Source organism: Salvia hispanica, chromosome 1 (genome assembly GCF_023119035.1).
Source record: "Salvia hispanica cultivar TCC Black 2014 chromosome 1, UniMelb_Shisp_WGS_1.0, whole genome shotgun sequence".
Lineage (NCBI taxonomy): Eukaryota > Viridiplantae > Streptophyta > Magnoliopsida > Lamiales > Lamiaceae > Salvia > Salvia hispanica.
The window spans coordinates 48,761,743-48,784,886 of record NC_062965.1 but is presented as its reverse complement, the minus strand read 5'-3'; the positions used below and the strand labels follow the sequence as shown (position 1 = coordinate 48,784,886).

The 23,144-nt window shown below is 35.1% G+C and overlaps 2 protein-coding genes across 3 annotated transcripts; one reads left to right on the top strand and one right to left on the bottom strand.

Moving 5' to 3' along the window:
* The first annotated feature begins 7,252 nt into the window (after positions 1 to 7,252).
* On the top strand, positions 7,253 to 10,937 carry LOC125210236. Of its 2 annotated transcripts, XM_048109805.1 has the most exons (8): positions 7,253 to 7,393; positions 7,458 to 7,584; positions 7,675 to 7,750; positions 8,116 to 8,188; positions 9,277 to 9,372; positions 9,673 to 9,723; positions 9,916 to 10,311; positions 10,598 to 10,937. In XM_048109805.1, the coding sequence occupies exons 1-8, from the start codon at positions 7,337 to 7,339 to the stop codon at positions 10,916 to 10,918; spliced, it is 1,197 nt and encodes a 398-aa protein (XP_047965762.1). In that variant the 5' UTR covers positions 7,253 to 7,336; the 3' UTR covers positions 10,919 to 10,937. The 2 variants fall into 2 exon arrangements, with proteins under 2 accessions (XP_047965762.1, XP_047965766.1); XM_048109809.1 differs by lacking the exon at positions 7,675 to 7,750.
* Positions 10,938 to 16,360: 5,423 nt separating this feature from the next.
* LOC125201658 lies at positions 16,361 to 17,783 on the bottom strand. Its single transcript, XM_048099863.1, has 3 exons — positions 17,382 to 17,783; positions 17,151 to 17,294; positions 16,361 to 17,082 (listed from the first exon to the last, which is right to left on the bottom strand). The coding sequence occupies exons 1-3, from the start codon at positions 17,742 to 17,744 to the stop codon at positions 16,882 to 16,884; spliced, it is 708 nt and encodes a 235-aa protein (XP_047955820.1). The 5' UTR covers positions 17,745 to 17,783; the 3' UTR covers positions 16,361 to 16,881.
* Between the last annotated feature and the right edge of the window lie 5,361 nt (positions 17,784 to 23,144).

Genomic DNA, 23,144 nt, shown 5'->3' with positions numbered 1-23,144 from the left:
AACCTAAATCTAGGAATTGGATAGAAACCCTCTCCAAGAGGAAACAAAGCTCTCAAGCATCTAATTTCATCAAAGTCTAAGGAAAAGAAATGACATCAAGAGGTATTTATACTATGGCTCCAAAAATAGAAAGTTGGCCCACAAAATCTAAAAATCAGCATAATCGCCCGGTCGGGCGTTTTTCACATGCCAAAATGCCCGGCCCGGGCGTTTTCCCTGTCCCCGGGCGTTTTGCACAGTAAAAAACGCTCGGCCGGGCGTTTTTCCCGAAGCTCCCGGCCTTCTCTGCGCGACTTCCGTAAAACCGCCATAACTCCCTTATTCGGACTCCGATTGGGATGTGCAAGATACCCACGCGAAGCCGTTTCCAAGACGAAGACAATGGTGGCAGTTTCATAGCTTTCGGATATCATCTATATAGGACGGTTTTCGGTTGAATCCAGCTGTAGCTGAAATCCTCGACGCACGGCCTCCATGATCGTATCACAGTAGTTTTTTTGTAATGACTCGAATATTGGATTATTATGACTCAATTTTACCCATAAACTTCCATGACCCAAATATTCATCTAGTATGACCCAAAAGAATAGATTATGTTTTGGGAATTATAACGGTATCCTTGTACTCAGTAGTTTTATGTCATGTCTCGAATATTCGATTATTATGACCCAATTTACCCATATGTTTCCATGACTCAAATATTCATTTAGTATGACCCAAAAGCATAGATGATGTTTTTGGTTATTGATTGTGTATTCTTCTGTCGTACTAATATTTGTTTTTTTAATATGTTTAAAACATGAGAAAAATCGTGTATTTGGTTTTTTTAATATGTTCAAAACATGAGAATATTCTACGGTCGTACTAATATTCAGTTTGTTTGATACGAACATTTCGATCAAATTGTATGAGACATACTCAGTAGTTTTATGCCATGCCTCGAATATTGGTATATTATGACACAAATTAACCTAACAATGCTATGACCCAAATATTCATTTACTATGACCCAATGTATCGAGTAATGCTCATCACATGGGCTATCGTCTACAAGAAACAAGAGGAAAGCATTCCAAGGCCATTGTAATGGAAGTTTTTCTCATCTTACAGATTTGTAAGATGAAGTAATATATAGTAACAATGACATCCAGCCGGCATATAAACATGGTTTAAAAATGTGAATTACAAGCTCTAAACATCGTTTCATTAAAATAGTGGTAATCTAAACATCCTTTCGGTGCTTTTGGGATCGGCGGTATCTTCTTCTTCACCGTCGTTCTCTGATACACTACGAGACATCCAACCAATTGAAGTGAAAATTTTGCTAGATTTTGTCAATTTCAAGCAATCGTTGTACGAAATCTTACTAACCTTTTTCCGTCATGCCTCGCCGATCCAGAAGCTCAAGTGTCGACCATTGTTGAAGTAGGCTTTTGGTTAACCCTCCTCGTCGATTTCAGAATCGTAAATTAGGATTAGAGTTTTTGTGGAGTAGCCGCTTTGTGTGGAGGTAGGGTTTTTCTTGATTTTGTGGAAGAAGAAGAAGAAGAATTGAGGGAAAATAGAAGAGTTTAGCATGTGGAGTAAGTATCCCAATAAATTCGTTCTTAAAAAACGGAAGGGCGGTTCATTATATTTTCAGTTCCTCTTTTACCCTTACATGACACAAAAAGCTTATATTATGACCCACAGAAATGGTTGACCAATCCATCATGGCCATTCATCTCCAGATCTAATGGACCATATATGGTCTGTATTTCTATACTTAGGGGCTTCTTTTGGTAGATGAAAACCATATATATATATATATATATATATATATATATATATATATATAGGGTCTTGTTAGGTTGAGATTATTTAGCTAAATTGAGAAATGAGATGCAATATGGGCCACTAATTCACAAGATTAACAAAATGTCAACAAATACCACATTATGTCAACAAGGGGGTATAATTGTCATTTCATTAATAAAATGGTGGAAAAAATAAAATTGTATTTCAAATCATATTCTAAAACTCTCTCTAAAGCTCTCGCTGCAAAATCTGCTAATCTTCAAACCATTCATACAATTATGCAAATCTGCTAATCTTCGAAATCATACGATTCTGCAAATATGTTATTCATCTCCTTACCGCACACCTTCAAATACAGTTTTCTACAATGACGATCGAAGATCGAAATCGAAGAGAATCGGCTGAAGCGCCGATTGTCGCCGGAAAAGTGCACTCCAAATCGGCGGTTGAACTTCTTCAGGTTACGAAATTGATTTAAATTTTAAGTATATTACTTCGATTTTAGTGTTTTAAAACATATGTGGATTTGTTTTCTGATTTCAATTTCTGGTGATTTTTTTGTTGATTAGCAATTGAAGAAGCGCAATTGAACATCGGAGAACATCAAGCATCACCTTCCAGTTAAGGATTTGTTTAAATTTTTAAAATTATTGACATTTTATTCAATAGCTATTGACCTAGCTATAAAAATATACTTCTGTTAACATGATATTGTATATTGTTGACATGGTGTATGCTTATTTGAATGGCTGTTGACATAGTTATATTCACATTATAAACAAGATCGATTTCACAAATTAGACTGTGCATTATAAATAGGATATTGACATAGTGTATTCTTGTTTGAATGACTATTGACATAGTCATATTCACATTATAAATAGGATCGATTTCACTAACTACATTGTGCATTATAAACAGGATATTGACATAGTGTATGCTTGTTTGAATGACTGTTGATATGACGCTGGTGGTACCAGTCGTTGTCGTTAGCCATCAAGAGGCCGCGGCTGGTGAAATGCTTGGAGCCCTGCTGCTGGAGCTAGGACTTCCCGGAGAGGCTACTGTATTTGGACAGAAGCTCTTTGATAAGGTATATTTCGGTGAGGCACAACTTGGCTCAACTCCGTACCAAAATATGAAGCGCTTTCCTAAATGAATAAATGAATGAATGAGCGAATGAATGAATGAATGATGTGGTACATATATATATACCGTATGCTTTGGACCAGAGGATGTAATGGGGGAGGAGACAGGATATGATATCGTGGTGGAGAGAAAGGCAGTCGTTGGCGGTGAAGTTGGGTCCATTGAGGAGGAACAGGTGCCTCAACAACAAATTATTGATGTTGATGACTGTGGTGTTGGGTCTTCCCAGAACCTACTCCCAAAAGAATTCATGCAGAATGTAGTGAAAAACATTAATCACATGAATTATGGGAAGATCAATCTTGTCAGAGTCATTAAAGAAGCTTCCTCACACATCAAATCTAATTTTTTTATTTGGATTGGTGTGTGATATGGCTAGATCTGCACTTGGAAGCCAAACGACTCCACTCGAATCTGTGGCCAACAAGTTTCTTCATTTGTCCAAGACATTCCTTCAAGACAAGCCTGATACTTTTGATCACTGGAAAACAATCTATGAATCAATAATTATTGCTGAATAAGAAAATGAAGTTCTTGAAGATTTGACTGAATTTCCTACTTTCAAATCTGGACATTTCTTTGATGAAGTAAGTACATCATTTTGTTTATATATTTTCTCTGAGTTGACATTAGATTATTCCTACAGTTTAGATACTAACATTGTTTACAAGCAGTATGCAGAAGAAAGAAATAGAGAAAATATCCCTACATCGCCAGGTTCTGATCCTAAAGGGGTGAGCCAAATCTTGTCTTTTGTTATTTAGAATTAATTCAAATTAATTTGATATTAATTATAAATGACTAATTCAATAGGCTGCTAAAGAAAAGGAAGTAGAAGGAACAAAAGAGGACACAGTGGGTGATGACAATAATGAATCAGCCTCTCCTATCTCACCACCAGCTGCAGGCCCAATGGATGACGCACAGGTTGAAACGAAAAAAAAAGCAACAGGAGAAAGGGAAAGAGAAAGAAGAGAATATTGTTAAATTAAATTACTAAAACTAAGATTAAATAGTATATTGTTTTTATAAAATGACTGAATTGTTGTTACATGGCTTGAAAGTGTAGTTGACATTTGGTTATAATTGTTGTTGACATGATTTGTACGTGTTGTTGACATGACTTATAATTGTTGTTGACATGGTTCTATGTGTAGTTGACATAGTATGTAACATAGTTGACATAGCTTGTACGTGTAGTTGACATGATATGTACCGTAGTTGACATGACTTGTATGTGCCGTTGAAACGATATGCACCTTAGTTGACATAATTATATTAGTTGTTGATATGGCTAGTATATATAGTTGACACGATTTTTAATTGTAACTAACCTTAAAAACATGAATTATAATTGAGCATAATTAAATTATACCAGTTATATCAAATGTTAATTAGTTCAATAAATTGTATTCAATTATCAACAACTAATAAGAAAATGTTAATAACTTTTAGTATATGTTAACAACTAAAAAACAACTCTGATTGTTGTTGACATGGCTTGTACGTGTAGTTAACATGACTTATAATTGTTGTTGACATGATTTCTATGTGTAGTTGACATGGCTTGTACGTGTAGTTAACATAGTATGTAACATAGTTGACATGGCTTGTACGTGTAGTTGACACGATATGTACCGTAGTTGACATAATTATATTAGTTGTTGACATGACTAGTATATATAGTTGACATGATTTTTAATTGTAATTAACCTTAAAAACATGAATTGTAATTGTAATTACCCCTCCAGGCAGGACTGGAACAGCCTGGACGCCCTCATCAGCGAGGAGCACGGAGGCAAGTCTGACTCCCACTTGTATTGAAATGTTAACAACTTATAACCAAATGCAACAACTTGTATAAAGTGTTTACAGTTCAGAAAACAAATCTTAAAATTAAAAAACAAAATCATACAATAGATGTCAATAAGAAAATGTTAATAACTTATAGTATATGTTAACAACTAAAAAACAATTCTGATTGTTAAAAAAGAACAATTATATCTACTTTCTGCCACAACTTCTGGCATTATGATCAGTCACTTTATGACACGTTCCACAACGCCTATGAAGTTTATTTGTTTTTTCAATTGCTTTCTCCATGCTCGACGTAATCCTGTTTTTCTTGTCACTTGCACCTCCCTTTGTACTATCCACATCTGGAGCATGTCAAGTTATTTTTTCAGGTACATCAATACCATATATGTACAACAATACCATATATGTCAACAACTAAAAAATAACACTTATAATTCACATATCAATAGCCAGAATATTAAATGTCAACAACTCGTATTAAAATGTCAATAACTAAAATAACACTTATAATTCACATATCAATAGCAAATATATCAAATGTCAATAACTTATAGCAAAATGTCAACAGCTTTCACCGACGACGACTTCCATTAGCTTGCAATCAAGAAACTGCTATTAGAGTTGAAAGACTAAACAAAACTAAACAATGTTTGTATAAAATAAACCTTGTTCAAACACTAGGTCAAGCTACCAATAATGGTCAGTAAAGCACCATTAATTCACAAACAGAATCATCATCTACTCTACTCATACCCTCAGAATCTGTAGCTTGTTCGAAAACGCAATAGCCACCCAATCCGGCTGCGAAGACGACCATTGCAGCTGCTCAATCTCCGCCCCGGCAGTGTACGCCAAAATCGGGTCCAATCCACCCTCCACCGGCTACCCCCACGACGAGAGGTCCCAAATCAAAGCCTGCGAATCATCCCCCTCATGCAAATGTGGCAGGAGCTATGTGGAGCCCACGCGATCGCATTCACACCGGGCTGATGCCGCTGCAGCTGCAGCTCCACCACCGGCAATGTCGGGAAGATCCGAATTGAACTGAATATGCAGCTCCTATTTCTCCTACGAATTGAACCTTCACTCATAGGCAAACACAACGATATTTATCGAAATCCGAACAACTGCATAAAAAATTCAGTTCAGCCAAACAAAAATTAATAAACAAAGAAGAAATTTGCAGAAAGATCAAAGCAACAACAACCGGTATATCCAAACGAATAAATAAGCCTCATATCTAGGAAATTTATACAAAAACAAATCCTCTCTTTACTGTAGAAGTATTCCATTGAAATATAGGATACCTTCAAAAATCAAAATCAGTGAAACAGATCTGAAATTGAGAACATTTGTTGCTGATAAATTGAGATATAGTTAGATGGATTTAGTTGCTTCTAATCATGAACACATCAACTCCACATTATCATCATGGGAATTGATCGAATTAAACGATTAATTAAACTCCTAATTCATCAAATTTGAGATTCAATTTACCGCAGGAGGTGTTCCTCGCCGGATCGGAGACGTCAACAGCACGATCGAGTGGACGATGGTGGAGCTCCTCTGCCACCCGGCGGCGATGGCAGTGGCGAAGGAAGGGCTCCGCCGCATCGACGGAGAAGGCAACGGATTCAAGGAAGCGCAGATCGACGATCTACCGTATCTGCAGGCGGTGGTGAAGGAGACGCTGCGGCGGAGAAGAAACCAGCCTCGGTTTCATCGTTGGAAGAATCGGTCAGGCCAGAGCAGGTGAAGAAGCGGCTGATTGCGTACAAAGAGGCGGAGAAGAAGCGGAGATTAGATTTGCTTGAATTGACGAAAAGGAGAAACAGATAGATGAAGACGACGCTGGTGAACGAGAGCGGTATTTGACGGCGATCAGCATCAGCGATATGGCGGCGGCAATCGCTATTGTCGTCGGCGAAATTGGAGGGATGAAGATGAAGATGGAGGACGATTAGTGGTAGCGTTTTGGGGTAAAAAAAGAAATTTTGAGAAGGAGTGAGATGTTTGTGAATTACCATTATACCCTTTCATAATAAATGAATCTAAAAATATTTTTTGTGTGGCAAAATCTGGACCAATCATTTAATAAAAATGAGTGGCTGGTATTGCATCTCATTTCTCAATTCGCCTAAATAATCTCAATTGATCATGATCCTATATATATATATATATATATATATTAAAGTATGACCTTGCATTTCATATACGCAAATCGTTAAATTTTCTATCGATTCTATACGTTGTTTTCTCTTATATTAACAGTAGTACATTTTCAAATAATGTTGTCTATTTAAATAGAAATAATAATGTTTGATTGACAAATATAAACAATTACACATATACTACATTCAATTTTTTTGGTCATAAGATAATTGCAAACTGATCCAACTTAAATTTTCTGACTGATTTTAACAGTATATTATTGATATTTTTAATTTAAATATTACCTTATACAAAACAATAATAGTGATTGATTCTATTTTACTATTCGAAGCTTTTAATTTTGTTAGAGCTGAGGATGGAATGCTGTTGAATTTAGTTCCGAGCTGAGGCCATTTCCGATATGGCGGAGCGCCGCCGACAAATCCTTCGGAATTTCCTCTCGCCGGAAATATGCAAGGTTCCTCCTCAAACGCCTCTCTCTTTCTTTCTCACATACACGCACACTGATGGAGTGATTATAGGAATTGGAGTTCATACACAAAAGCTGTTGCACAATTGGATACAGGCCCAATGTCTTCTCCACCACTCTCTCTCATCTTATCGCCACCAACTCTCCCCACCTCATCATGCCCTTCGTCCCCATCCGAGGCACGCTCAATTATTAAATTAAATTCATCTCTGATTTTCTTTTTTAATCCTCAATTAGCCAATAGAAGAACTTATCTTTGTTGTTTGTAGAGAGATTGAAGGAGAAAGTGGAGGAATATTTTGGATGTGAGTACGAATTGTTTGTGGAGTTCACTGGACTCATTAGGTATATTCATTATGATATGATGAACACTTCTCCATGCTAATCAATCCTCAAATCTCACGTGGTCTCTAAAATTAGGGCTTTTTTTTGTCACATTTGAGAATATTTGCTTAGAACATATAGCTGACTCTATCTATTTGTGGAGTTCACTGGACTCATTAGGTATGTTTATTATGGTATGATGAACACTTCTCCATGCTCACATCTCATGTGGTCTCTAAAATTAGGGGTTTTTTTGTTCAAATTTGAGAATGTTTCCTTAGAACATATACCTGACTCTATCTATTTGTTGATCCGGTTGTGGTAAAAAGGTAGTTGTATTTGGCTATTGGGAGATTGGTTTGATCTTAATGTCATTGATATGTCAGCTGGTGCAAGGGAGCTAGCATTGGATGGCACAGTGATGACAACAGAGATCATCTCAAACAAAGGGATTTCTCGGTGTGTTTACTTGTTTCTCTTCTTCTGCTTATGGTTTCCTCCACTTCCATGTGTTTCATGGCTTTATGTTTCACTTTAACATTTCTTCTGCCTGGATATTCTTTATTTTGATAGTTTAGTTATACAGAGTTGCTGGAAGACTATATCTGTTGACTCTGAAAATATGTATTCCTAATGCTGCGATATTTAGCTGGACTTCTGAATGTTTCGAGAAATGCTTAAGATATAATTTTTCATTTTCAAGCTATTGTCTTTCTGGAGGTGAAAATGTTATGTTATGGAGTATAGCTAGATTTGGAAAAGTATGTCCAAAAACTTTCACAGATGGAGCAGTTGGGTAAATGGGGTAATATTACCATTTTTTAGTACTACTAGTTAATGATACTATAATGCATATTGCAATCATCAATAGAGGTTCTTCTGATGCACTAGTGCTCCATCCTTGATGTTTATCTTCATGTTTTGAATCCATTTCTTTACCATTATGTATGAGTCATGACTGTCACGTTTTCTAAGGCAATTTGATGATTCCTTGTTTGATTGTTTTTTCTTCTCTTTGTATTTTCAACATAAGAATGGATTTCTATAATCTACAGTTCTTTGGAAGATAAATAACCGTACAATCACATTTCCAAGTTGGATTTTGTATACTTCTTCTGCATATCTTTTTGTAGTTTGTGTTGAGACTTTTTCTTGTTCTGTAAGCTGATGTGGTACAGTGGTATGTGGTTCAATTAAAATAGCTGACACATATAAAAAGGACTTTCATTTATTACTGTTATTGCAAGCCTTTAAGCCGCATTTTATAATATGCATTGCGCATCAACTGAGTCTGAAATTGTTGCTCTATTGTCTTTGCTTTCAATTTAGTGATACCCTTGCAGAATATATTAATTCATTGAACTCTGCTAAATCTTCAGAATGATAGAGGTACTTGTGCTACTTGCATAGTGTATCTGGAAGTTCAGCTCAGGGTGCCCCCAGGGTCCTATGAAAATTTTAGCTGTTTTGTGACTCCCTTAAAATACTGATCACATTTTGGCCCCTGGTGAATTTTATTGATGACAATATTTGCTATCTGGATGCAGGCTGTTTGCTATTTGAATAATTATGAGGTGGATTTCCTTGGAGGTCTCTTTCACTTCCAGGATGGGGAACCCTCTACTATTGCACCTATGGCTGGGGTATGCGATTTCTTAATGTATATTAATAGGCATAATATCATTATTTCAATCCTGTTCTGCATTTTTTGGTAGGTTATAATTCTCAGCCTTTGTTTGTTTAAAAACATGTCTCCGCTGCAGTGTGTTCACACACTTGTACATGCAACATATATTTGTATTCTTATTGGAATACTATTCAAGATAGTCTTGCCCAAAATTCTTAAGCATTTTGTGATGACATTTTTTCTATCATGTCCAAGAATTCTTTTACATTGTCGAATAACTTGGTGTTTTCAACTAATGAGGTTGCATTGTTTATAGGACGTTGTAATCTACACAGCAGATGAAAGAAATATTCACTCTGTTAGTGAGGTAGCTTCTCTATTTACTTCACTCTTTGCTCTCTGAATAATCTAATTTCTAATAAAAGCACTAGTTTACAGAATTGTTGTTCTTGTACTAGAAATTTAGCTTTGTTGCTGCTACTAAATTACCCAACATTTGGGGTTCTGTACTTTTTGAGTTCATTTTGATCATTTTTTCTGTAAATGATCATTTCAACAGATTAGTGAAGGAGAAAGAATTACCCTTGCTTTGTGGTTTAGTCGAGATGCCTCTCATGATGAGGATGCTAATCTCCTGAAATCTCTTTCCAACTTTTCGCTAAGCAGTCCCGTGGGGTCTATTGCATCTTGTTTTCCTGTGCTAGCATCAACTAATATGTACTGGTTTCCTCCCGAAGAAGCTTCGAGGTTCCAGAGAGGATTCAACATATGCTCTGCGAGATTATGTACTCTTGGGTTCGATGTTTGTTTCTCCGACAACTCTGACAAAGAATACCAATTCACAGCAAGAGATTCATGTTCCATAAATCTGAATGTATTGGAAGAGCCTTTGTATTTGACATGTGGAGATGCATTATTAACAAGAGAATTCGTCAACATATTGCATGCCCTTCAGGTATCTCTTCCTGCTCGCTCTATCATGTTCAAGACTTCACAAACTGAGAAATGTGATTGCTGTAAAATTATAAACATATAACTGTTTTTGTTGAAGTCAAACAATTTTGTCATTCCATGAAAATCCATTTTTTTTGTTTTATGCATCAACTCCTGAATTAATTACTCTTAAGTTTTAACCAAGCATAGCTAGTGGTAGATTGACAGAATCATAAGCGTCATGACATATTTCTTGATAGAGCTTTGTTTCTGAATGTGAATCAAACTTTTATTGTGTTGTAAAACAGGTGGTGCAGTTTTACTATTGGAAGGCATCAGAGTTCGACACGGATGAATCTACCGATACTGTGTCAGTACCTCTATCTGAATTGCAGCGACAGAAGATTACTCGTCTGAGAGCCGTGCTTGTGAAGGATCTTCAGCTCGCAGAAACACTAATTGGACGAATCAACTTGCAGAAGCCACTCAAGGAGAGGTTCAGGTCCAGGTTTTCTGATGTAATTTGTAAGTGGGAAGCTTATACCTTAAAGCTGCACAATGAACTTGTTATGAGCTTACCATATTGGGTAGCAAATCATTTTATTTTCTCTGCAGCCAATTATGATTGAAATATCACTTTTATCAGCAGTTTTCAATATTTGTTTTACTTTTGGAAAAATGACACTACTTAAAAGTTCATCAACTTCAAATAGTCCAAATGGATTCCTTATCTGTGACATCAATAACATGATTACAATTTCAGATCATTCATTTGATGTGCATTTTGTTGATATATTAATGTCTAAAATTAAAATTAAGTAAAAAATTTGGAATATAGATTTATTAAATTAGATTCTACATGAACGTTTTCAATTGCACAAAGTATGTTACAAATAAAAAGAATTAATTTTTTATTTTCCTGAATGAAGTTTGAATATCTCAATTTACTTGTGTCTACCGTGGGTCGTTGTAATAAAACACATTGGTCAATGAGTTAATAAGAAAGTAGTCCTATTATGTTGGAAGGAATGTGATCAAATGCAAACTCTAAATATGCAAAATCTAAATATTGTACAAATTCCAAACTATGATCTGAGCTGTTAGAAAATATTAACAGATGATAAAATAATAGCAATAAAAAATGTCAACACAATGTCAATGGTTGATGTTGTGTTGAAAGTGTGTTGACATTGTGTTGATATCAAAATCTTGAAATTTTACACTGTGTTACATTATGTTGATACGGTGTAGAAAAGTTTAAAGTTTGTACAGTATATGAGTTTACATTTTATCACTATGCTGGAAATATACATTTTATAGTAATGCTTTTATATAATGTTGGAAACATGCATTTTTAAAATAATGAAAGTTAGGAACAAATAAATTAAGACCATCCATAACACTAGCGGGCCGGACCACAACTGGGTCCTGGCCTGGGGCCCACGCGTTAAACGCTCACGATTTCCAGCCTGGGACGGTCCCGGGGCCGTGCCCGGGGTCCGGCCTGGCTCAGGGTTAGGCGTGCCCGTGACTCAGATCGAGAGTCCCGACCCAACATTGGATGTATACGGCCAGGCCGCATGTCCCCCTCCTTTTTTATTTTTATTTTTTTCGTTTTTTTTTGCCTATTTATACACTTATTGTGCACCATTCTACCACACTTTCTCCATTTCAATCATCTTGTATTTCAATATTTTCAGCTTTTATGATTTGTAATTTTCTTTTATTTTTCTAGGATTTTTAATTTTCTTTTTTCGACTGAACAATGAATTTTTCCGATTTTAATTGTTCAACGTATTCTATTTTACGAGTAAAATAGGTTGGGGTTGTGAATAGTGCAATTTAATAGTTGTGGCCCGGGATGGGGCCTACAAATTTAGGAGAATGATGACGTTGAGGGGACTTGGGGCCTGAATCCGGGCCGGGGCCGGGGTTGTGGATGCTCTGATGCTAGCAGTTGCCTATGTACCGGGTTTTATCCTCATACTCATTTTTTAATCAAGGCTCCACCTCTACTGCTGGAGGCTCGGCGTCTGGTTTAATCCTCCACTGGCGGAGTTCCTCAGAGCCATGGCCAATCCAGGAAGAGAAGACAATTGCTTGGATAGTGATAGTAGCTTCTTCTCCGACTTTTTTCACAGCCAAAGTCAAATACACTAAACCATGGCAGGGTTTGGTGGTGACGGCCTTGACAACTTCCACAAGCTCAAAAACATTGATGTCATGAATTGCAAGCTGTGCTAGCTTGCACACAAAATCCCTTGAATTGGGGGAAGGGACAGGGAAGAAATATACAAAGGCCGTATGTAACCAAGCAGGAACACGCACATCCACATCAAAACCCTACCATATCAATTTCAATCAATTCATTAAATTAGTATGATAATGATGATATTTGAATTGGATGGGATGGACTTACACCGCAATAACTTGGGCGATGTATTTGAGAACAGCCTGGCGGTCGTAAGGATGTTCTTCCATCTCCTTTATCCTCCCATTGTAGTCTTGGTGTTTATGTTTCCTCAAATACTGTGCCTTAGGATCATAAAGCTCATCCTATTCTCGTAGAAACTCAATATACCAGCGATATCTGTGAATTTCAAAACCTGCCGCGTTTCCTTTGCCATGCCAGAATTCAATTGCGATTCCTTTGAATCGATTTCCTCAATCTCATTTCCACTTTTTCGTTTATCGGATGCTGTTTCCCCAATTGACGAATTAGGGGATTTAGGGTTACCCATCGAAGATGATATGATTTCACCATCTTTGTATAAAATGATGGGCCCACCGACTTCCTTTATATGAAAACAATGGGCTGAAATCTGAATGATGGGCCACCGACTTCGTTAAACTATATAAATACCCAGCAATATATAAATCCGGCCATGTCATTTTTTGAAATCACATATTTATCCTTTTATTCACATATTAATATATTTTTAAGATATTAATTTCTAATTTTAAATTAATTAAACAAAATTAATATCAATATTAACAATGAACAATATGAGTAACAATTTTAGGTATACGAGAATAATCTATACAAATAAATATTGAAGCATAATAAATTTGAAATAAATTATATAATATAATGTTTGAACATTAATCATGGAGTAGGAAGATAAAAATCTATCACAGAATTAAACACAATTGATAATTACTCTTCACTTTTAAAACTTTTTTATACACTACATTAACTTTAAAATTAAAACCAATCTCATCATTATAAACTAAAACCTTCAATTCTTCACAATTCGTCACTCTTTAACAGAACACTATGTAAAATAACTCTTTTGTCATCTTTAAAGTCGTCTGTCTCACCTAAAACTACAATAAAATAAGGAACAAAATCAATAATCAATATGTATTAAAACAATCATGCATAGAACAAAGTATAAGATGAGTCTCATGAAAGTACACAATCGAACAATTCACACTCGTACCTCATGAATGAGGGTGTGCTTCCACCGACAAAGTATTCATTCTCTCGCATTGACTGAGCAATAAGAGAGTCTAAGCATAGTAGTTCAAGCTGGCTTTCCTTTGGCTTGAAATTGGATGATACCTTCACTGAAATCTTCATGGTTCACCTGATACGCCAAATTGGTCAAATTAAATTTAGCAAAGCATCAACGTTTACAATCAAAGAGAGCGTCTCATGTTTCAGATATCATATTAGCTTATATTGCAAGCTGTCATAGCATTATATAAGCATCCAGATGTGAACATCACTCAAGATGTCATACTTCTCAATACACAACAGAAACAACACGTGCTTACTTCCACACAAACAGCTTTAACCCTAAACCCTAACTTTAATTGTAAGCCCCATTAGCCATACAACGGCTGGGTAATTGGCCTTTTTAAGACTTTTTAATCAAAACTGTCATTTTGTTGGTTTCCTTTCGACTTTAAGTCTTTAACCAAAGAAAAGGATGCTTCGAATAAGAATGGTGAGTATAGATTTTCCTAATACATACAAACTGGCGTAAATCAAAATTATTTGTGTAGTCATACATAGTTAAATTCGCTAAAAAAAAATACAGTACAAGAAGATACAGAGATATTTGACAATAAAATAAGGGATTAAAATTTCGTAATTGCTGTTACCAAAAAAGGATGTAAGTTAGTTACTCGTAACAAAGAGGAATAACAAAATATCGATAGCTAAAAAACATGAATATCAAAAAAAGCAACAGTGTTGTCACGTTCAAAGCAATTAATCGGCTCTCCCTTACACATGATGAAATGATAATTTAACTGCTAGAACACTTGCCTTTCTTCTTCTGAAGTTTCTTCATGTAGAACTCCAATTCTTTGCCCTCCAAAATATACCTATTTCCAGAAAGAAAGAAAAAATGATATTTGAAATCAAATTTGAGTTTTGAAAACAATGATCAAGAAGCATAAAAGTGGAGTAACAAAAAGAACGTCCGCAAGATTGCCATTTAAAATGATAAACTACAAACAATGCTAATGAAACCTAAAAACAGCAGACCCATCATCCGCGCAATGAACAAATATATAAACACAGATTGAAGGCACTTCGCAATTGAAGCCAAAATAGTATACTCTTGATTTGAAGATTTATACCTGCAAAATCTGAGCCCTTGCTTCCTCAGTAGGGTGAGGAAATTCTATTTTATTCAAAATCAGAAACATAGATAAGCTCTACTGTACACAACCATTCATGTGCTCCACTACTCCACTAAACTAACTACATAGCAATTACTCCATAATTTATGATTTATGATTATGAAGTCTTTATTTCATTTTATTTTATTATAATATTCATAATGGTAGTTTTGTAAATATCTCCAAAACTCCACTTTTATACTCCATATTTATGGATAACTAAGTGATTAAGATACCTAGTACATACAATAATATTTTATTGTGTTTAGCACTTGCGAAATGGAGTAATATATCAACTCATCATTTTTACAATCCAACAATAAAAACTAAATTCTTTGGATAAATTTTCAATTCGATCTGTTTTTGTTGGTGTGCGTCGATTAAAAAATTAAATCTTAGAAATCTCAGATAGTTTTAATTTCAAATCAATTTGACTATTCAATCTGGAACAATACTTTAGATAAACCAAACTCCTCTATGGTCTAATATTATGCGATGACTAGTAATACTATTTGATGATATCTCTTTTGAAAGGTGCAATAATTGGTGAATGAAAAATGTACGCAATCTATATATGCTAGAAAGAAAAAAAGGTATGATATTAATATTATAAAAAAAGGAAGAGATCTAAAAAATATTTTTCATAAAAAAATTAATTAATATCTTATTCACTTTCTATGTATTGGCGAAGTCATAATTTGAATAACCTTTTCATTGCTGCAATTGTAAGAGAGTTTGACACACGCTATGGAATGAGCAATGGCTGATCCAGATTTTGAAATATGTGGGATTGAATATAATAAAAAATAATAATAAATATAATGTTTAAATAATTCTTTAAAAAACACGGCGCGAATACTTGAGTCGCCAATTGCAAGTGATCCAAAGTCAAAGTGTCGTTACAAATTTGAATGTCATTGATGAAAATGGGGATAAATTTTTGCAAACTACATGAGTCAATTGTGACTTAAACTTTTACTTACAAACACGGTGCAAATGCTTTTAGGAAATTGCAGAGTTGGCTTCGTTGATACAGGTCAATTGTGAATTAAATTTGTTCCTACCTTATACTATTATATCAAACGAGAGAGCAAAGCCACCCATTCAAACAAGTTGCAAACATCTTTAAACTGAACCGTAGCGAAGGTGATTTTATAAGTTAGTTTTCTAGATCGAAAATTTATAACGTTCAAAATATATAGATCCAATGCCACATTCAGTAAAGATTATGATACATGTACAAGATGTACTTAGAAATGATACCTTGGGATGGATGTAAAGCTAAACAAATTGCTTCTGCTCCAAGGACCGAAGACTGCGTTGGTTGTAAGAGGTGTGAATCCGCGTGTCCAACAGATTTTTTGAGTGTTCGGGTTTATTTATGGCATGAAACATCTCAGAGTATGGGTCTAGCTTATTGATACATTCCGTAAATCTCAAATAACAAAGTATATTAATTTAGTCAACAATCCATACAGGCTATAAGCACACAACCAATTCAACAACATACTACTATCTAGCATTATTGGACAAAAGCATAGTAGTAGAAGAAATGGAACAATCAAGGCTCCGACATAACCAAATACTCCCACCGTCCCATAGAAATAGTTAGATATCAGACTTGTTCATATTCAATATCAGTGGAAAACACTTAGTACCGACGTACCTAAAACTTGTTAAAACAAGACATATACAAAATATCTAACATAGTAGCAGAATTGGAACAATCAAGCCTCAGCCTCCGCCTCCACTAGTTGAGCGTGGGCGTGTGGTTTAACCCTCCACTGGCGGAGGTCCCAAGGGAGGTCGAGGCCAAGCCGGGGACAGAAGACAATTGCTTGGATAGTGATAGTCGAAGTAGCTGCAGCTTCTTTTTTTACAGCCAGAGTCAAATATGCTAGGGCATGGCACATATCAAATTCAACAAAATATCTAACATAATAGCAGAAATGGACAATCAAGCCTCCACCTCTGGTTTGACCCTCCACTGCCGAAGGTCGAAAGGGCTATTCCAGTGAAAGTTGACAATTGCTTGGATAGTGATAGTAGCAGGCTTCACCCCAACTCTTTTCACAGCCAGAGTCAAATAGGCCAGGCCGATGCAGTTCGTTGTCGCGACAGCCTTGAAAACTTCCACAAGCTCGAAAGTTTTGCTTTTCTGCAATTAATTAAACCATAAATAAACAATATTTGATCATTAAATATTAATAGCAAAACATAGCATACCATGTCAACATTGATTTCATCAATTGCAACCTTTGCTAGCTTGTACATTAAAGCACCTACGCCGGGGTCAGACATCTCAACAGGCATGAATTTAACCAAGTTCACGTGTAACCAAGCAGGAATATACACATCCACATCAAAACCCTAGCATTTCATATCACATCAATTCAATCAATTTCAATAAAAATTAATTAACTAAATAAGTATGATAGTTGAATTGGATGGACTTACACCGCTATTGCGGACTTGGGTGATGTATTTGAGAACAACCTCGCGGTCGTAAGGATGTTCTTCCATATCCTTTTTCTCATCCTCCTCGTCGTCACTTGGGGAATATTCTACCGTAGGATCATAATCTTCCCTTTCAAAGATCATCTCTTTTTGGTAGATCCTCAATAGACCAAAGAAATCTGTGAATTCCGAAACCTCCCGCGTTTTCTTTGCCTCCTTTGCCATGCCGGAATCGATTTCCTGAATATCATTCCCTCCTTTTCGTTTAACACACAAATCCAAATCGGAAGACGATTCGAAATTAGGGGATTTCACAGGAGACGATTCCCCAATCGAGAAATTAGGGTTTCCCACGACAGCCATCGAATATAATACGTGTTCTCACTCACACAGTCTCTCTGTTTTCACGTTATATGTTAAAATTTTAATTTGAAAATCATAAATTGTTAATGTAATGAATTGTAAGCGTGTCAATATTTATTTATAAATAAATAAACAAGTAAATATTTTGATTTAGGATCCTTACAATCTAAAAAAAATATTAGTTCCATAAATGCGTATATTATATAATATTGCAAAGTCTAATTTTGAAGCTATGCTATTTATTGTATAATTATACATTTAAATAATTAGATACGGTCACCTTTTCACCGTGTTTGTATCTTGTGTACATTGGCTATTCTTTAATCAGTTATCTCTCATTATATATCTCTCTACCGCACTCTCCTACAATTCATGCCGCAACTGAAAAAAATTGACAACTATTAATAAGTAATTTGGATCCTTATATTAAATTCCTGGCTTAGCCTTTGCTTCCCATTGCTATAGCAGAACCACTAGATTCGATTTTTAGTCTTGCAATACATATTGGTGGACTGAAAATGACGACAAGAAGATTCGTAAATACACAACGATATAATCTATATCTTTGTCTAGTTTAACTCAAAATAATCTATATCTATGGAAAATAATCTATATAATCTATATCTATGGAAAATACGAAGAATAACTTCATTCAATCACCAAATAACATTACAAATACAACTATAGAGAACTTGTATAGATTAACTCAAAGCCAAGAATAGTTTTATCTATGTGCTCTGTGACATCCATGACCCGAAATATATATTTTTACATATTCCATTAATTTCATTTGCATGACATTATATATTTTATGAAAAAAAAAGTAGTAATGTGTATATACATATGTACGAAAAATATGTAGAGTCAATTAGCATTCATTAAATACATACCTATATATAATATTTTAATGACTTGATATTATTGTGATGTTCTATAAAATTGTGTCTTTATAAATGCAAAGTTAGTATTTATTGGAAGTTATTTGTTACTATGTACGTGTAACATATATTTGTACTATAATTGATAAATATACTTAGACTAGGTACCTATATAATTGTTATTATGGATTTGTGTGAAGTTATTTGCTTATATTCATCCTAATAGTTTGTAAAGAAGTATTAGTTAAATTCTTACGAAGGCACGTGTGATGAGTATAAGCAAAGTTTTCTTTTTCAGCTTAGTCATAGACTTAAGTCGGCAAGAAGAGCAAATTCCATGTATATGTAAATGATATATTAGGATGGCGGCAGAAACAAAAGTTATTAGAGAAAAAAAAATAGAGGGGGAAAACGAGAGCTATACAAATGGAAATAGATTGAAGATGCAGAGGATAGATTAGTAGATGGAATCGGAACTCAGTTAAATAATCTGTCATAATTAGGTGTGTATAAATCACACTTTTAATTTTATATGTTTTATGTGCTTCTTTGATAGGTGTTAAATATAATGAATAATTTGATTATATGATGTAAGCTAAAATGGTTATGTGTTATTTGATATAGATGGTGGAATATGGTATGGATATGTGATTGATGCAATGGATATGTTTTATATATTGTAAATGAATTTATACGATAGAAATATATAATTGATGCAATTGATATGTTTTTGCACATGGTTTTGGAATTATTTGAAACATTGGATTAAAGAGGATCTGTGACAGTCATGCCCTAGGTCTGATATCAATGGCAATGGACCTACGGGTCATATACAATGGCAATGGACCTTCGGGTCATATATATGTATACAATGGCAATGAGACCTACGGGTCATATATACAATGGCAATGGACCTTCGGGTCATATATATGTACAATGGCAATGAGACCTTCGGGTCAGATACAATGGAATCCCGGGCAGATGTCAGGCTTGATTTGTCACAGAATAATAAACTGAACAGAGTGGCATATGCATATCTATATGGAATCATTTTTAATTTTGTTGATTATTGTTATATATATTGGTTAAAGAATATAATTGATTGTTTGGGCGGTGGAATTAAAGGTAAGATTTATATACACTGAGTTGTGGCTCATACAAACCACTAATATTTTTCAGGAATAAGATATCAATGATGCGTGGGTTGATGTGAGTTACAGTTATTATAAGGGTCGGCGGCTGACACGTTTTGGCAACATTCTCCTCCTCATCGTTTTTGCATGTAGATAAATGTACAATATATAGAGTGGTGAGAGGGTCCCACTACTGTTTAGAATGTTTTGAAACATGTACTTGTTAAATATTGGTTTTTGAAATTATATAAAATGTGCATTTCATTTACTTGGCGCGAGGATTATTTATTTAAAATTTCTGAATTTATTTATAGTAAGTGCATATGTCATAAGGGTTGAGGTGTGACATGCTCTCTCTAGTCAAACTAATTTATGCACAAAGAATAAGCGAAAAATTCTACTGATTTGATCGATGAAAGCTTAAACTTATAGTTAAAGAAACATACTCCACATAACTGGAAGATCCTTGATAGGGCAAGTAGCACCGGAGATGAGAATGGACTAGTATTATGCTGAATTACACCTTCTGATAATATCTCTTTGACTTGGCGCTCTATTTCCGTCTTTTGAAAGTACGGATAGCGATAGGGGCGAACGTTGATCGGTTCGGAGTTAAGTGCTAAGTGAATACGGTGGTCCCAACGACGGGATGGAGGCAACCCCGAAGGCGCGGAAAATGGGCGTCATTTGTGGTGGAAAATAGTTAAGAGGCGGTAATCCAACTAAAGGATATTAAAGTAAATTTGATTACAATTAAACCGGATGTTAAAAGAGAATCGTTTTTTTTTTCATATTAAACCGATGGTTTGTACATTGTGAATAGCACACCTCATTATCCTTTGTTACTTGCTCAGCAATTTACTCTAATTTTTATCACATGGCAAATGAAGTACAGTAGGTAAAGTTGTTCCGTGCACTCTTTTTCTCTCACATTCAAACAAGACGAGACTTTCTCCTTCCCCGATGCTGCACTTGACTTGGGATATCTAACTCTCGTAAAGTAACGTGCTATCTTTCTGTATAATAAATTGCATGCATAGTCAAACTGTTGTTTCAAATTAGAATGTCATTGATGCAAATGTGGATAAATTTTGCAAACTACATGACATGAGTCAATTGTGAATTAAATTGCAGAGTCAAAGGCAAAAGGACTTATGAATACTTGTGGGTATTGATACAAGTCAAATTTCTTCTTACCATAAATATCAAATGAGAGAGCAAACATCTTTAAACTGAACCTTAGCGAAGGTGATTAGCGTAAATAACAAAGTAGAATTAATTTAGTCAACAATGGCTACGTTCGGTTGCTTGTATAAATTAGTAGTTGGATTGGTTGAAATGGGCTTTGTATAAGACTAAACTAATATTGGAAAGAAATAATGGGGAGCAAAAGAGAGAGGCGGTGAGATAGAATAGTCGGAGGGTTAATCTCCCCAACCGAACGCCGCCAATCCATACAGATTATAAGCACACAACCAATTCAACAACATATCTAGCATTATTGGACAAAAACCACAGTAGTAGAAGAAATGGAACAATCAAGGCAAATACTCCCTCCGTCATATAGAAATAGTTAGATATCAGACTTGTTCATATTCAATATAAGTGGAAACATGACAAATCCATTCGACATGAAACTTGTTAAAACAAGACATATTCAAAATATCTAACATAGTAGCAGAATTGGAACAATCAAGGATCCACCTCCATTGGTTGAGCCTGGACGTCTGGTTTAACCTTCCACTGGCGGAGGTCCCAAGGGTCAAGGCCAGGCCGGGGACAGAAGACAATTGCTTGGATAGTGACAGTCGAAGTAGCACCTTCTTTTTTCACAGCCAGAGTCAAATATGCTAGGGCATGGCACATGTCTGTCGTTACTGCCTTGACAACTTCCACAAGCTTAAAAGCTTTGCTTTTCTGCAATATTTCAATCATAAATATACAAAAATTGTTTGATGAATTGATTAAACATATACTACATACCATGTCAACATTGATTTCATGGATAGCAAACTTTGCTAGCTTGTACGCAATCTTGCGGAGGCCGGGGCGAGACAACTGAAGAGGTTGGAAATAAAAATAGCCATGATGTATCCAACCAGGGATAATCACATCCACATCAAAACCCTATCAATTTCAATCAAAATTAAATAAATAAAAACCCTATCAATTTCAATCAAAGTTAAATGAATAATATTAGTATTAGAATGATGATGATAATTGGATACTTACACCACTATTGCGAATTTGTTTGAGGTATTTGAGAAAACGCTTGCGGTTATAAGGATGTTCTTCAATCTCCTTTATCATGTCGAGGTCTCTGTGTTTATATTCCCTCGTCTTTATGAAATACTGTGCCTTTGGATCACATCCTATGCTTGAACAAACTAAGTATACCACTGACATCTGTGAATTCCGAAACCTCCCGCGTTTCCTTTTCGATTTTGGCGGAATTGAATTGCGATTCCTCCCTCGTTGCCATGCCGGAATCGATTTCAAGAATCGCAATTCGTTTACCACACAAATCCAAATCGGATGCTGTTTCTCCGATCGAGAAATTTGGGGATTTAGGGTTACCCATCGACGATGATACGATTTCAGGATCTGTCTTTGTTTTTCTCCCGCGTATTGGATGTGATCAATTGAAAACCACATATATAATGAAAACTCAAAACTATAATCTGGACCATTAAAAAATGTCAACAGATGACAAAATAGTAGCAACAGAAAATGTCAACACAGTGTCAACGGATTATTCTGTGTTGATATTGTGTTGACATTTTCTATTGCTACTATTTTGTCATCTGTTGATATTTTTTAACGGTCCAGATCAAAGTTTTGAGTTTGTACAGATATAAAGTTTTCATTATATCACTATCCTATATATATATATATATATATATATAGGGATGTGATCAAATGAAAACCATATATATAATGAAAACTCAAAACTATAATCTGGACCATTAAAAAATGTCAACAGATGACAAAATAGTAGCAACAGAAAATGTCAACACAGTGTCAACGGTTGATTCTGTGTTGATATTGTGTTGACATTTTCTATTGCTACTATTTTATCATCTGTAGATATTTTTTAACGGTCCAGATCAAAGTTTTGAGTTTGTACAGATATAAAGTTTTCATTATATCACTACCATATATATATATATATATATAAAGTCTCTGTGTTGATATTTTTAACATACAAAGTTGATATTAGTTATTAGTTATTAATGTAACTTAGTTAGTATTTGATCATGCACATACATATATATATATATATAGGGGTGCATTATAATGATAACCCCAATTTGTGTGATAACCCTATAACTAAATCTCCACCACACATTTTTAAAATATGTGGTCTAGATTTAATCTAACAAAACTAT